Source organism: Cibotium barometz, chromosome 40, assembly GCF_041138505.1.
Source record: "Cibotium barometz isolate CiBa-2024 chromosome 40, ASM4113850v1, whole genome shotgun sequence".
NCBI classification, from domain to species: domain Eukaryota; kingdom Viridiplantae; phylum Streptophyta; class Polypodiopsida; order Cyatheales; family Cibotiaceae; genus Cibotium; species Cibotium barometz.
In genome coordinates this window covers 18,324,023-18,341,049 of record NC_141085.1, presented here as the reverse complement: position 1 = coordinate 18,341,049, position 17,027 = coordinate 18,324,023, and the positions used below count along the sequence as shown (strand labels likewise).

At 40.9% G+C, this 17,027-nt stretch overlaps 1 protein-coding gene across 11 annotated transcripts in view; it reads left to right on the top strand.

Moving 5' to 3' along the window:
* The window catches only part of LOC147615268 (sucrose nonfermenting 4-like protein), a 69,229-nt gene extending 66,519 nt beyond the window's left edge, over nucleotides 1–2,710 (top strand). For 3 of the 11 annotated variants that reach the window (XM_086779347.1, XM_086779349.1, XM_086779350.1), the window contains 6 exons: nucleotides 661–805; nucleotides 916–1,080; nucleotides 1,204–1,267; nucleotides 1,420–1,489; nucleotides 1,699–1,816; nucleotides 1,935–2,710. In XM_086779347.1, coding sequence (XP_086635473.1) covers nucleotides 661–805; nucleotides 916–1,080; nucleotides 1,204–1,267; nucleotides 1,420–1,489; nucleotides 1,699–1,816; nucleotides 1,935–2,032 — 660 coding nt within the window. In that variant the 3' untranslated portion in view covers nucleotides 2,033–2,710. The remainder of the gene's footprint in view (nucleotides 1–660; nucleotides 806–915; nucleotides 1,081–1,203; nucleotides 1,268–1,419; nucleotides 1,490–1,698; nucleotides 1,817–1,934) is intronic. The other 8 variants (XR_015262803.1, XR_015262804.1, XR_015262802.1 and 5 more) reach the window with 8 other exon arrangements.
* Nucleotides 2,711–17,027: the final 14,317 nt, after the last annotated feature.

The window sequence follows — 17,027 nt, the reverse complement described above, 5'->3', positions numbered from 1 at the left end:
CCAAATAAAGCTTGTTGCCCAAACCCTGGTGTTACATATTGCCAGAGCCCAATACCCCTGGGTGATACTGAAAAGCACTTATAGCCCTCTCCAGGAACCATCCATAGGCATAAGTATAAACCCCATCAAAAGTGCCAGTCACATTATGACCATTGGGTCCGTAACAGTGCTTGAAATTTCCATCCTTGACTACACAATATTGGAATTTGTATAGCCATTGTAATTAGAGTACTAAAAAGAATTCCATGTCTGTGGAGCACTTTTCCGTAGCCCTTCACAAATACTGAAGTAGTGCAATCCTTCCTACATAGGAAAAATTTCTTACTTGAGCAGGTCTCTTTTGTTTGCATTGAATGCTGTCCCCTGCTGAGGGCATCTGCCACCACATGCTCCTTGTTCTTGACGAGTATTTAGCTTGAAAAGTAAATTGGCAGTTTGGGAAAGAAAGTTTCACTTCATGGGCTGCCTATGTTGGTTCAGCTAGCACATTACTGCCAGCATTGGTTCATCCTCTTCTCCTATCCCCCTCACCTTCCAACCCAAACAGACGTTTACACCTTAGTCAGGCGCAGGCATGCACACACCCCAATGTGTGCAGGCAGGCATAGAGTTCTTTAGGTTTATCATAATTCACAATTTACACTTTGCTCATGTTGGCAGGTTGGCCCTGATGATTCTTTAAAATTGGTAGCCAAAAAGTTACTCCACTATCAGGTGACAACAGTGCCGGTGCTCCACTGTCCAGCTCGAGATTGGGCATGGCCACAGCTATTACATTTGGCCACTCTCTCCAGTGTGTTGAAATGTAAGTGACAGGTCACTGCAACATTTTTGTATCAGAAGCTGACTCACGTACGAATAGTTTTTTTATTTTTCTCTGAAAGACTTCGCCTTTTTGTTCTTTTTTTCTGTCAGGCTTGTGTAGGCATTTCCAGCATGCAGCTGGGTCATTGCCGCTTTTAAACCAGCCAATAGGTTCTTTGCCTGTGGGCACTTGGAGGAGGGAGGCACCTAACTGCGTTCTTGCTGTTCTTAGAGCTAACGCTTCTCTTAGTACTGCTTTGGCATTACTCATACAAGGTAATTGCTTTGGCATCACTTATGAAATGATTCTTGGCAGGTGTGTACAGTCGTGACTCGTGGTGCACCCTATATGTAAAATATTTATTTTACAAAAATTGTAATTTTTGTTCTGTTGTGCAGCAAGAGTTAGTGCAGTACCGATTGTAGATGAAAATGGCTCTTTGCTAGATATTTTTGCCAGAAGGTATGCTTTAAACTCAGCATTGTTGATCTCAGTTATTTAATCGGGTGATTTAAAGAGGCAGCAAGAGGGAGGCCTTCTTTGTCTATAAAAAACTTCATTGATAATCTGTACACTTATGCTTACGTTTTCTTTTCTGCATCTCATGTATACAGTGACGTCACAGCATTGGCAAGGGACAACGCCTATGTCCATGTGCAACCTGACCAATTGACTATTGAGCAAGTAAAAGCTTAAATCATCATTGTATTCTTTGATAGCATGTCGTAGCTTCACATTTTGGCAATCGTTAAAAGATTGCCCAACCGCATGCACCCATGTGCCCGCGACCATGCCCCCACCCATGCTCACCTACACGTGAAACACACACACCAACCATGCATGAATCCCAAAAAAGTTTCAGTAGTTAAGATGATTTTTTTGAATTTTGTCAGGCTTTGCATCTAGTTCATGATGGAAGAGCCTCAGCAGGTGCAGCTCCTGTTTTGAGATGCCAGATGTGTCTTCGTACTGATACTTTGCAGATCATCTTGGAGCGTTTGGCCATACCCGGTATGATAGCTTCCTGTGCATGTTGCTTTTGAACAGTGAGCAGGTCTTTTACAAGCTTACTTCTGGAGCCAACTGTGTGTATTATTATTCATTTTTCATTATTCATGTCCATGTGCAGGCGTGCGGCGAATCATTTGTGTAGAAGCTGGCAGTCGGCGCGTGGAAGGCATCATCACATTAAGTGATGTCTTTGGTTTCCTACTTTCTGAGTGCTGACATATGGCATGTCTTGTATATTTTTAATGATTTTTTCAATCCCCTGAAAGCCATGTAGGGAGCCCAATTTGCCTAGCTCAAGCGAAATTCATACTCTCAGTCCTTGAGTTTGTGGTCAGAGGATGTTCTTTGAAAGAAGAAATCTGAATGCAGGAGGTTCGTTGTGCAGTATTGGGATTCTTCAGTGAGTGTGAAGTAATGCAGGTAGGGTCAGGCATACAAACTGAAAATGATAATGCAGTGATGTGATCCATAGCTTATGTTTTCTGGATCTCTTTGTCGCCTAGGCCATGTCCTTGACAAACGGAGGTGATCAGAAAGGAGAATCGGGTGCTCATGTGAAGCACGCCTATTTGCACACGAGGAGCTAGTGATTTATTAATGAAATTTTCTCTCTCAAAAACCCCTTGTGGAAAAACTTAATTTTTTTGGACTGTCCCTTTGGCCAGGAGACACCAACAGAAGAAGTGGCAATGTAAGCAAAGCTTGACAGGGGCTGGTCTCGTAAGTGGGCAGTGTTAAGTAAAGCTTGCAAGAGGCAGATCTCAGAATCTGCTACAAGAAGTGTGGCAGCCACAAAGAAGGCCAGTAGGGCTCTACTATTGGCTTAGCTGAAGAATATTTAATATTTGCTAAATTAGTAGTTGTAAGCTTGGTGAGTGTTATGATCTTTCTCATGCCGATTGTGTGATGCTATCTATCAGGTCTCATCATTACTTAGCTGCCACGTCTCAACTTGTTATCATAACGATCTAGCTTATTATCACTATGATTTTGCCAGTAGCACTTTTTATGTGATGGATATCATGTATGGCATCCTCATTATTGATCTCAATGGGCTACTGCGTAGTTCTATGGGTGAGTGATCAACCCCTTTTTTTTTCCACATTTAGTTGTGCTAGCCATAATTAGTAGGTAGGTCAATTGTTAGCATATGAGTGGTTACTTATAGTCACCGCCCTATACCACCTTTAGCCCCTCTCGTTGATTGAAGGGGTTGCTAACATTCCTTGGCTAGACCTACGATCTCTACCCCAGCTCTACCTCTCTACTGCCCATAGTATGTGAAAGTAAGGAGCTCTTTGGCTTTACCTTTGTAAGTGAAGTTCTCTAGCATTTAAGCATTGTCTTTGAAGGCAAGTTTAGCATCAAGTTTTCTGATCTGTCACTAGTTTTCATGCGTGTTAAGTTTATAATTAGTATCAATGGGACATAGAGACGCGTTTCTATTTTACGGCGGTGTTTGTGGCATACAGTTTGTATATGACAGGTAAAAGTGTATGGTTGTTTGCCATTTTACTTGCTCGATTGGATACTTATCTTTTGTAAGATAGTGCTGGAACATATAAAGTGGCTTTCCTTGAGCTTATTGACAAATAGGGAAAGTCTAAGGACTTCGTGTATATACTTGCTTAAGACTAGTAATAGTGGTTGGACTCTTTTGAAGTTTGGTTCTCCTAGTGTGAAAACTAGTCAGATGTATGTGAGTGAGTTTTGACACTAAGTAAAGAACATTCATTTCCTTGCAATACAATATTTGTGAGCTCTTCTCTTTCTTTCTCTTCTCTTGCTTGCTTGTGCTCTTTTTGATTCTTGCATGTTAGAAAGATGCTTGTTTGAATAGGTTTCATTACAAGTGTTTCTCTTTATTAGCTTCTTTCTTATCCACCTTTTGTGAGAGAGAACCATTGTGAAGTAATACTCCTTTTGTTGCCATCTAGGCATATAGAGCTATATCTTCCCCTCCTTAGCAAGGAGTGTTGTGTGAAAATGGAGTGAGGATCAAGATGGACAAACTAGCGTGTCCACATCAGAGAGTTGTATTGTGGTTTAAAAGCAAAACCCGGCAACACATGATCTGGCATGGCTTTCCTATTCTACTAGCTTCTTATCTTTTGTGAGAGAACCACCACGAAGTATATAGACTTTTTGCTTGCATCTAGTCTTAGAGAACTCTATCTTGACGTCCTTAGCAACAAGCATTTTAGCGTGACAACGGAGTGAGACGAGCTAGCGCACTCACATTGGGGAGTTGCACTGTGGTTTGAAGGCAAAACCCAGCGACACATGATTTTGTAAGACTATGGTAAGCTCTTATATATTTGGTGTTGTGGATAGGACTAGCCTAGCGTTTAGTTTCTTTCATCCATTCATTCCAAGCCATTGGAATTACCCAATATTGTTCGATGTAAGTTAGGAGGTCACACTTTGAAAAACATGATTTTAGCGTCTTGAATGTGATTAGTTTGTTGTTTTTTTAATTTTGTTTTGAAGCTTATTTGTATTAGGGCATTTCATTTTTGTAACTAAAAAATGGAATGCTTTGGTTTCTTGGTGTTTTATATGATTTTGGAGTCTGTAAAGTTTAGATTTCATTGCATTCAATCAAGAGTAGCTTAGCAATTGTGATTAAGCGTGAAATCCATTTTGAAAATTTAAGTATTATTCTTCATTAGGTATGGATTAGAATGTGAGTTTTTGTTTATGCATTTAATTTTTTTAAATTATATTTTTTGTGGTGTTGAAATTGCTAGCTTACAAGTATACTAAAATAATGAAAAGTAAATAAAAAATACTTAAATCAATTGTATAATCACTATTAATATAGATTAAGAATCTTAATCATCACTCATCAAGTTAAAAAGCCAACACTTAAAAATGAAGCCAAACTAGCTCTTAGGTAAGCTCACAAATTCGTGAAAAAAGACGTAACTCAAAGTACGAGTCAACTAGACTTGTCTAGAGTTATTAATTAACTTGAAGGCTTGTAAGGATATATCTACTCATATTCTTTAGGAAGAAGAAAGAAGAATTATAGTCATAATCAATCACCCATTATCCATCCAACGGTTACCCCAAATTGAATTCACATCAAAGGTGGAACGGTGTCTAGCAAGTTTGAAATTGATTTTTGAAATTAGACTATATATATATACTTATTTTATGTTTTAATCTTTTTTTATTATTAGGCTCTTGTCTCTAGGTTCATTCTTGTAGATTCATGTCTCTAGGCTTGTGTATGTGAGCTCGCATCCTTAAACATACGTCAACAAGCTCATACCTTTTTTATATGAAATAGGCTCACATGCGTTTTTGTGAACTAGAATTACGTCACGACTAGTGGACGCATGCATGTTGGTTTATGCCTCTAGACACACCTATAGACTCACACCTCTAAGTTCACACCTCTAGATTCACACCTCTAGAGACGGAAGTTAGCTCTTGCTTATAGACTCGCCTCATGCCTTTTAGTACAAACTAAACTCGCAAATTTTATTTTTATGACTATTACAAACTTTTATAAATTAGAACTATTGTACACATACTTTTATGAAATAGACCTATGAGACGAGATTGATGTGCAAGTATTAGAATATAATAATACTTTAATGCCTCAATAATTACAAAGATCAAGAATTTTCCTAGAAACATTGTAGTCAGTGGAGGTTGTTTAACAAGACCCAATGGGAGAGAAACTGAGGATCTTGGAGAGGAGGAGCAAGGCAACACCATCACCATAAGAAGGAAATCTTGGAAGAGAATAATAATGCTAATTTGGAAAATTATAGAAAATAGACTAGTAAGATGATCAGAGGTGTTATACCCTTATCCTACCTCTCCTAGGACTCTATTCATTCAAGGAAAGCTAGAAAGGAATGCAATGATCATGGGGAATTTATGTTGTTCTCAAGCTTGGTCCTCTTGAATTTCATAAGCTTGACTTATTATTGAAGCTCCATTACATCCAAGATGTCACCATGTTAGTTACATCTTCCACCTCTATAAGAACTCACACACCTCACTCTCTACTCTCTCACACACCTCTCACTCTATACTCTCACACACACAAGGACAACACTAGACTTAATTGGCACAAAAAGGATTGTGTATTGAGAAAATAACTTATATACACAACTATCCTTTACACTTGAATGCCTAAACCCAATTAACTAAAAATCTTGGAGATGGCCAACTTCTCAGAAAGTTTATAAGTGTAACACTTCTTGACTTGCTCTCACATGTAGGAATTTGTCTATGATTGAAACCCAAATCACCAAAGGGCATTGCAATAGTGATTTTTGTGCTCTTGCAGCCTTTGTTGAAGGGTCTTTGAAAGTATGGCAATGGTGTCCAAAACCTTGTGCTGCCGATCATATCCTCAAAGGTTGTGTGCATGTAAGCTGGTAGGCAATACGTTATTATGCTTGGATCTAGACCTTTGTTCATGTCAAATCGGAGATTGTTGAGGTCATCTTTCCTTGGGTTGAGTGATTAGCACCACGATTAGCTTCATAAATCTATGTGCATGGAGATAGGGTTAGTGTGTAGCAAAGAACATAGAGAAGGTTTAAGGAGGAGGGGCCCAAGGAATCACCAATAGGATAGCCAAAGAAGAATTTCTATCAATGAGTTATTTCATTCTTAGTTTTTTTTTCTTGTGTCTCTAGCCTAGTGTTTCTTGCCAACCTTTACTATGGAGTGATCACTTGTTTTTCATGTGTTAGCAATTTGTTGGGAGATTACATCTTCCCTTTCTTGGCTTGTTTGTTAGTAGTTTGCCATATTTCTTATTAGTAAACTGTTTTTGCTATAGTAGGATAGGATTTATGCCTTATTTAGTTTAGCTCTTGCTGCAGTTGTCTCTTTCCTTACAAGAGATAGTTGTGTGGTCATTCAAGTGGGCAAGCACATCTTGGTGGCTTTTTAGCTTATCTTGCTTTTGTGGGTGTTGGGCCTTGTGTCATCTTGTGTAGGTCTACTCTTGGCATTTAAATCTTGGAGAGATAGGGCATGGTCTTTATTATGTCTCCCTTTCCTCTTGTATGGTTTTGCAATCTCCATATCGAGGGAGTCTTTAAGTATCTCTAGCTCTACTATCCAAATTTCTAGCCAATTCTTCATGGATGTGATGATGTCTTCTGCCACTGTGAGCTTGGCATGCATGGACAAGCCTCTTGAGTTGAAAATCATGATGATCGGCATCCTTATATTCTTCCTTTAGACCTCCTCCTACAATTCATGCACTTGTTGTTCTTGGGCATGCAACTCTTGCTCTTAATGCATGTGGACATGTCTTCTACCACCGCTTGGCATGCACTTGAAATGCATGGCAACAAGCCTCTTCCTGAGACTAGGAAAGATATAGTGAGTAGCACATTCATGTTTTGGCTTCAGAGAATGTTCCACACATTTAATTATCTCTTGGAGCATGTATTCCGAATTTAGATGGATTGGTAGCTTGGGCATCTCTTGGATTAGAGGCACCTTTGGAATACTTTCACGGGAACAATTTTCTTCTCTTATTCGTTGGCTCCTTTTTTGAGCCATTTTCTTGCTCGTCCTCCTATCATGCTTCTAAGTGGTACTGGCTTTGCTACCTATGGTAGATACATGGGGCATGTTCTCTATGAGTGCATATTTTTCAGTACCTAGGTTGTGGATGGGGCTTGATTGGCTTTCCTTCCCAACATAGCCACTAGGGTATTAATATCTATAATCAATTCCTCACCCTCTTGAATATGCAGAGAAGATTTGAGATGATAGAGTTTTAAATTATTGAATTGGCACACGCAATTGAGTATGATTTGCAAAACAAGAGAAAGTCAGTAGATACCACAAGTAGGCGACAATGGTGACACACTGATGACGATGATTCACTTAGTCCTCTTCTTGCTGTTACTATTGCAAAACGGCAATGGTACATAAGAGCATGCACCTAGGAGGCACATAGGGGGAATGGATGTGACAAAGAGATGGAGGTGACATAAAGCAATGGTAATGATGGCAACAACAAGCATAGAGTGACAGAAACAGAGATGAGGAAAGGGGTGGGACAGTGTCGACCAAATTTGCTAGTGGCGCGGTGAACACTAGCCAAATTTGTTAGTGGCGCGGTGAACACTCTAGCCAAATTTGCTAGTGGCACGGTGAACACTCTAGCCAAGGATGGTGCGAGGTTGACTCTCCCCCTCTGCTTGTGCCACAAGATGGGGTGGTGTGAGTAATGTCTCTTTGGAAAAAAAAACATAAATAAAGAGTTAGGGCCCAAAAGATAAGCTTTACACAACATAAAAACCTAAACACATGTCAGCATGGAATTGGCCCAAGATAAGTGACAATTCTCATGCATGAGAATGCCATCGACATAGGTGATTTTTACGCACTTGGTAATCCTTGAAAACTTTGTGTGATGATGATTTGACATATGCAAACCACATTTGATGAAAAGTATATATTATGATAAACTGGAGTGGATTAGGGAATTATGAGTTGAGACTTGAAAATGCAAGAGTGATTTTCATGCCTTCAAGAATGCATTCTCATACCTAAAAATCCAATGAAGTGTATGTTTGATGATTGGAATGGTTAGAAATGTAATAAACCCGTCAAAGTGAAATGATGGCCTATTAGTAGGTTAGTTTGATTTTCACGGTCGTGAGGATCATGATGAGAATTGAAAGGATGCTAGTATTTGCATAGTTAGAGAGTCATCTTTATTACCATGGGGCTAGATGTTAGTCCTTCTCTCGCTTAGCATGCTCATTAGGATTCTCACAATCATGAGAATCATCATGATTCTCACAACATGAGATTAACTTGTTGGATTCTATCCTTGGTGTTAGTACCCTCCCTTGTTAACACTTTAGGTAGCTTCCTCGAGATGACCTATAATCCTCAAGGCCTGAGATTGTAGTAGGTTTTCATAATGTGAGATAATTTGATGTTTTTCAAAGTTGGACCCTTCTCTGGATATGTTGAAGTAGAGAGATGGGGTCTCTGCTTCATGCACATTGATGGGGTCTCTGCTTCATGCACTCTTCATGCCCATTGATGCCTTGAGCGCTTTGATGGAAGATGCTAGTGGAGATGGGGTCCCTGCTTGATGCACTCTTCATGGATGTTTTCCTTGAGCTTGATGAAAGATGCTGATGGAGATTCTAGAGCTTTGTTTTAGAGAACTTGAGCTCTTCTTCCATCCAATGTATCAATGTGGCCATAGACACCATGGTAGTTTACATCTACCTTTTGTTTGAAGGTGGGTTCTTTTGGTTCTTCCATTTTCTCGTGCCTCTTTTGAAGTATCCATGAGCCTCCTCCCCAATACTTTAGCCTCTATTACTATTCTTAAGTAAGTATGTATACAAAGTCCTTAGACTTTCTGTATTTGACATTAAGTTTAAGGTAAGGCCATGGGGTCTCTGCTTTATGCACTCTTCATGCCCATTGATGCCTTGAGCGCTTTGATGGAAGATGCTGGTGGAGATGGGGTCCCTGCTTGATGCACTCTTCATGGATGTTTTCCTTGAGCTTGATGAAAGATGCTGATGGAGATTCTAGAGCTTTGTTTTAGAGAACTTGAGCTCTTCTTCCATCCAATGTATCAATGTGGCCATAGACACCATGGTAGTTTACATCTACCTTTTGTTTGAAGGTGGGTTCTTTTGGTTCTTCCATTTTCTCGTGCCTCTTTTGAAGTATCCATGAGTCTCCTCCCCAATACTTTAGCCTCTATTACTAGTCTTAAGTAAGTATGTATACAAAGTCCTTAGATTTCTGTATTTGACATTAAGTTTAAGGTAAGGCCATTTTATATGTTCCAGAGCAACGTACCCATTTGAGTGGGGGTGGTAAGATGGTGAAGCGCCTTATGCTTGGTCGGGCATATAAAACCATGTTAACCTATGAAGTGGTTAACACCATGGGTCAAGGAATTCTCGCTAATGAGTGATGTATAACTGTTGGGATTATTTCAAGAGATAGCTGCAAAGCATACAACGTAGAAACTCACACCATGTCAATGTCTCTAAAGCTTGTAACAAAATGCTAGTGGTGAAGACGAGGATCGAGAATATGAGCCCCTCCCAAAGCCTTCCAATTCCAATGATTGGATTCACATTCTAGAAACCATATATACTTTTCCATAGAAGTTTGAGTTTGGACAAAGCTAAATCACATCCTTTTTTGTGCTAGATGTATTTGAAATAGAACCAATAGCAGAGCTTGCTTACCTTGAGCTAGAGTTCCCCTAGAAATGTGGCCTGCCTTGGTTGACATCGGGGCTAGCCATAACATTTTATCTTGGGAGACGTGGACCTTATTAGGCCATTCACTGCCACACATATCTGTTACAGCAACTGCCATTACCTCGGTAAACAATTCCCAATCCATGGCCCCATTGATTGTTTTGAAGCTAATTTTTTAATTAGAACTAAACATGTGTCTTGCAAGTTTCATGTGACCTCCCACACAGGTACAATAAAAGAGAGCATCATTCTCATGAGGGGATAGATTATAGCCACTAACTGTGTAATCAGTTTAGCCACTAACTGTGTACAATGCCCATGAAAAGACCTAGCATCCAACCATTTAGCCTAAAGCCTACCCACCATGAGTGAAGATATGCCAAGCTGGAGTCTCATGTAAGGGATTTTTACCCACAACCCCACTGGTTAGAAGGTCAAGGCTTCTACGATGAAATCCGTTTTTCTGTTTGGACCTTAAAGGCCTCCCGGCTTGCACGCTCTTATCCAAAGTCAAAGAGAGTCAGAAGTAGCCTCCAACCCCAGTAGCCAACAATTCGGTGGGTCCCAACTAGGCTGTCAGAAGCATGAGGCTTCTATAAAGGGAACCCCTACATTTTGGATCTGAAGTCATGAAAACCCCATCACAAGCCTTTACGACCACACTATCAACAAACGCAAGACCAAAGATGGAGTGGAGACCAAAATTCATGCTTTTGATGCGAACCCAAAAGCTTAAGTAGGAATGGAAGAGCAATGGCACCTCAACTCATGTGTCGATATATCACCTCTCCTCCAGAGAAGTCAAAAGAGTCCATGGACACTAAGTAGCAAGAGGCAATTCCTTGTCTGCATGCAATGGCTCTATCTAACGTTATTCCCATCGAAGAAGAGCCACCTATGGTGCCAAGCCCCAAAGAGAGCTATGCGCCCAAGGTTCAAAGGGATCTAGTACCCGATCAATCATACATACACATATACCCAAGAATGATTAAAACTTGAATACTAAAACACATATTTACTCACATGTGCACTCACATACATGTATTTAGACGTATATACACCTCCCACTATCCACACACTACACCACATGTACACATACATTCACCAATGCACTCACAAACTCACGCATGTGCACACGATGCACTCAAACAACCACGTGCACACACCTACATGTGCATACACTTTTACTTATGCACACATGTGCTCACAAACGTACAAAATTTGAAAACCTAAATACCTGCACATGTACACCCCCTACACCACACACATGCACACACACACATTCACAAACGAACTCACACACAAAATACACAACACTGATTCATGCACACCCTTTGCACACATGATAACATATGCACATACACGCATGCACGCACAGTGCCCCCACCTCCCCGGGGTTAAAATTTTGAAAAAGAATCCCCCCCCCTCCCCCCTCTTTCAATTTTAATTTTTATTCATGGTTTTAATTTTATTTTTTATCTTCAATTTTTTATTTTTTAAAAACCTTAATTAATTTTTATAATTTATTTCAAAAAACCCCTTATTCTCTCTCTCTCTCTCTCTCTCTCTCTCTCTCTCTCTCTCTCTCTCTCTCTCTAATATATATATATATATATAAGTTAAAAATGGATCAAGTGCGTGTCAAGCAGGGGACGTGGCCGTGGCCATTGGGCCCGCCACGCAACGGCCGTGAGTCTCGATTGCCCACGGCTAATAAGCCCCGCCTTTGCAAGCCTCTGCCTCGCAGCTCCGCGACCTTGAGGTCGCAAATCCAATACAACAGAACCCAACGGTAAATTCCCTTTTATTGCTTGTTTTGCCTCCCAAACTGAGTGATTTAGAGGACAACAGAAGATAAAGATGGTCAAGCTAGGTTTACTTGCAGGTGCATCGTCCAAATAGTCCAAATGTAAAATAACCCACAAGTCTAAAAGCAAATCCCAATAACCATAAACCCAAATCAACTTCCACTTACAAACAAACCCTTGCAAGTTTTTGGTTTGCACTCAACCCCATTTTACCACCTGCACTTAAGTCGATAGATCCGGGTAGTCCGCCCTACCATGTGGTCTATCCGACACCATTCCACGCACCCATGCCTTCCTCTGGTTAAGCCCAATAATCTCATTTGCACCTCGCTCTCTAGACATCCCCCAACATCAAATCTCATTCTCGCAAGCCGCATCAATGCCCCATGATAACATTTTGTATGCTTGCCTTCGATTCGATTGTTTTCTTTGGTATATCAATTACAGTGGTGTCAAATCCATTGATCAATGAAGCAAAGGAGAAAATCATGCAGGACAAATTCTTTGCCCCTATTGCTACCGTCCATCCTCTCTTTCCAGCCATAACTCACAAGTTCGTCCCCTCTTTTCAACCATAACTCACAAGTCCATCCCCTCTTTCTAGCCATAACTCACAAGTTTGGTGTCTGTACGCTCACAATGACTACTAGCCTTCTAGCCCCTCTCTCTAGCCAAACTCACAAGTTCGATGTATGCACACTCACAATGACTACTAGCCTTCTATCTATGCATGTCATGCTATGACTACTAGCCTTCCATCCATGCATGGCATGCTAAGACTTGAAGATCCTATCTTGCCCCAATCAAATAGGCATCCAAATTGCCATCTATAGAAGCCTTCATATCCTTGCACTACAATGGAGATCTTACCTTAATCAAATGGACATCCAAATCACCATTTATAGGAGCCTTCAGATCCTTGCACACCAAAATGGAGATCTTTACACAAAGTGGTGATTCAATCAAAACCAGGCTCTATATCTCCCTTCAAGGCAAAAAATTTACCTTCAACCATGCTAATTAAGCGAAGTAGAGATGCCCAAAAGTTTAAAACAACCGTGTACCCAAGGTCGACATTGTCGGACAATTTCACCCCCCTCTGCAATGCTTTACTTCTTTCTGTGGCCATTGACATTATGCTACAAAAGTTCAAAACAAGCCACGTACCTAAGGTCGATATTTTTCAACAATTTCACCCCCATGTGTAATGCTTCACTTCTTTTTGTGGACATCACCATGCTTCAAGCATGAGGGCCGATTAGCCACCAACACTTGAAGAAGAGGCTTAAGAAATGCTTGGATCCATTCAGCCATGTTTGGCAAGCCACCCCCATAGGTCACAGTTCACCAATGTACATGCCATATTGGTTGTCTTAAATTCTTCCATTCTCATGGATAACCTGACCTCATTCACAACTGCCTTATTGGATAGTCTCGCTACACAAAAATGCTAAATTTTCTATTTCAAAGAATCATAGAAAGTAGAGGAAAATCGTTCACGACGTGAACTGTTTTTTGCAACTTCACACTATGAACCGCTCCCGGCATCAACGCCACGATTAATGTCGCAATTCATGGGATTACCTTGCCAAAAATAGGTAGCCTTGTCCTGACACCACGAGTTTTGAAAAAATTAAGAATTGTGAACGTGCAGAAAATCGTTCACAACGTGAACTATTTCAGAGCACTTCACGGCGTGAAACATTTTCATTTCACGACGTGAACCATTTTAGAACCCTTTACAATGTGAACCATTTTTAGTTCACGACATGAACCAATTCCTTTTCACGAGACATAAAACCTTATCTCTTTATGGCGTGAACTTTTTTTGCAATTTAATGCCTTAATCAAATCAAACTTACGAACTTGGTAGAGTCAGATTAAGGCTAAGGAAGTCTTGAGAAAATTAAAAAACATAACAAGGTAACGTGGAATCTGAGTCCAAAAGCAAAAAGTTTAAACACGTGAAAGTGCAGAAAATCGTTCACGATGTGGACTGTTTTCTGACACTTCATGTCGTGAACTGTTCTCTGCAATCTCACGGCCTCAGAAACAAGTCGACAGAATCTGACCAAAATTTAATTGGGACAGCAAAATAGCTTATCAAACCATATATACATGCACTTAAGGTCCAGAAAGCTCATCAAAGAACGACCTTACTCCTGACGATAGTGCATCAAATCACCCAGGATCTTCTTATCAAAAGAGTGTGGGTTCAGGCCACTCAGTGTAAGCACTCATTAAGGAATCTGACCACCGTTGAAACTAGCAGCAGTGAAGAATCCATGAAAGAAGGGCTGTGATACTCTGGATTTGGGGAAGAGGAGAAACCACCCTCCCCAACTAGATCCACAATATCATTGATATATCTCGAGGATTTTTGGGTGTCCGAACCAGCTATGACGAAGATGCACAATCTGCGGGCATGGGTCCGTCGACCAGCACTAGACTTGGTCCAAGGCAAGAAGTACCTATCCAAACTTCAAATTCAAGGCTGAATGAGAAGAGACATGGAAAGTGCAGCCAGGACTGGTTAAGTATTTTTCCCTTCCTTAGAGGAAGTAGAGTTAGATCTGAAAAGGATTGACATGGAACGGCAGCTATGAGAATTGAGCTTAAGTAAACAAGAGCTCGATACTCAAAGGGCTAGAGCCAAACAAAAAGAGATGGGAAGTGTAAACTTACCCCAATCATGGGGTAAAGAGCCGGAAATAGTCATGGGAAGAAGTGAGGAAGAAATTCCAAACTTAGAACCCATTAATGTGACAAGCTCAAAGCGCAGGAAGGGTTTGTAACCCTAGAAGAAGAGGATAATCTACCAAGAGCGCCGGACAAAGTGGAAGACCTTCTGTACACCAAAAAGTACATCGAACAGATGATCAATCATCCTATGTTCCTGCACAAGACATGGAACTCTTAATTTTGCAAAGGCGTAGAGAGGCGGCTAATGATGAGCTATTCCAAAGTGAAGTGGCAAGACCATCCCATAGACCGGAGATGCCTAGAAGAGCCAACATAAGAAGAGGAAGAGGTCTAGGTAGGGGGGAGCAATCCTTCAAAGAACAAGGGTGGATCCAACCATCGATCTTAATGCAGCCACAAGGATGGATCTATTGAATATGGCTATGAAAATGGGCCAACGAATGGTCAAAGAACTAGGCGCTACTCTAGAATCCCGACCCTCCCAAATGAAGCCACACATCATTTCCAAGCTCGTTCAAAAATTCTATGTGGATGGGGATTCTATTCAACATGTAAAGATTTTTGAATCCACATGCGAAACCTGCAGGCCAGTTAGTGATGTAACAATGATTCATGCTTTCTCACTGGCCCTAGAAGGGAAGGCACATCAGTGGTTCTGAACACTCAAACCCGAGGAGAAGGTTAACTTCACATGTCTCAAGAATGTGTTTGTGCCCAGCTTTGCCAGAAGTGGCGACAGATGGAGTCCTGTGGCACAGCTACACAATATCAAACAAAAGGAAATGGAGTTGATGAGACTATGTGTCTCGACTAAAGCACTTAAATTCAAGGTGCAAACTACGGGAAAGGTTAACTGACGATCAGTTATTACCTTGCTTTCGAAGAGGAGCTAGAGACCACAAGATGCATGATTATCTAGTATTAGCCTGACCGGTTGCTCTAGATGCATGTTGCAAACTAACAATTAAATATGAAGATAATATGCTGGAATTGCCACAACTAGAAGATGTCATATTATCCTTAGCAACGACTTTGCGTGTTTCAAGTCACCACACAAGAGATTGGAACTCGGAGTAAGCAAGTTGGAACTATGACTATGGACGAGCTCAGTAATGCAATACTAGAGAAATTGAAGGTAAAGGAGGGAAGAGAAACATCTGGACATGGGCATACCCATCTTTACCCCCGTAGGGAATTGGTGTGGTACTCTATGTGCAGATTGAATCACACTACCACACCAAATGTCCACAGTTAGGAGCAAGGCCACTAGTCTATTGTGCACACTGTGTCAAATTAGGGAATCATGACACTTCCATGTGCAGATATCCAAGGTTCCAACAATTGCACAGTTGTCGGCACCTAAAGCTCCATTGGCCTTACCAATACCACATGTGCAAATCACTGCAGCTGTAGGACAGCCCAACTTTTCCTATTTACCTAGGGGGATGTTTCGGGTAGTACTGGACACTTCACCTCTACCACCACAACCACCACCACATGCTAAAATCAACCAAGTATTGGTTGAAGAGCCATTAGAAGATATTGATATGGTGCATGAAGTAGAACTTAGCGGAGAGTACTACGAGGAAGTTATGGAGATCGCACTAGAATTCTATGTCCTACGGAATAACATGCCAGTATCTATGTTTCAAACCACGGTACAGTGGAAGGGGAAGGACATAAACTCAAACATGAGGATAGGACTGCTTATCGTCTCCCCACTCACCACCAACAGAGGTGTCTTTGAATGAAAAATGTTAATGACCTCTACTACATCAAGGTCCCGACTTACCCTGCTACTACAGTCACCACATGCTAATTCTTCCACCTCATCATCCTTGTCCCCCCACCAAGAACCAATGGACAACCAAAAAGGCACTCGTCTTCGATCTCAAACAATGAAGGTCCCAACTTCTACTAGAAAATAGATATTTACAATATGGTCAAATACTTCCACGGACACAGATTGTTCACTTTGAAGACATGCCAAATATGCGGTTCTGGAAACCCTTTGAGATCGTGCATTGATCCGATCATTAGCTTTCTTGTATTCATCACGTCCTTGTATATGAAATGGGTAGATCTTTGGAGCCAATACTAGTTTTGGCAAGTCTCACCTCATGCTTGGACCCATCTTCTACTTTCGAAAGTCTTCACAGAAGCAAAAATTTGCTACAAAATCCTCATCCCGAGATGCAGCACACACAAGTTACATAAATACCGAGTTACAGTTTTCATTGAAAGAAGCACACCTTTAGCCCCATGTCCATGCACAACACCTCTAATACATACATGGGCTTTGCATTTAATAGACATATCTAACAGGAATCGACACCACTATCTCAAAAGCACCTATGTTACACCTCATCAATATTCGTCCAGGTACATCTTTGAATGTGAACCATGGCTTGGTCCATCACTTGGATCCTCCTCAAATCACACTAACTCTTGATCCACCTT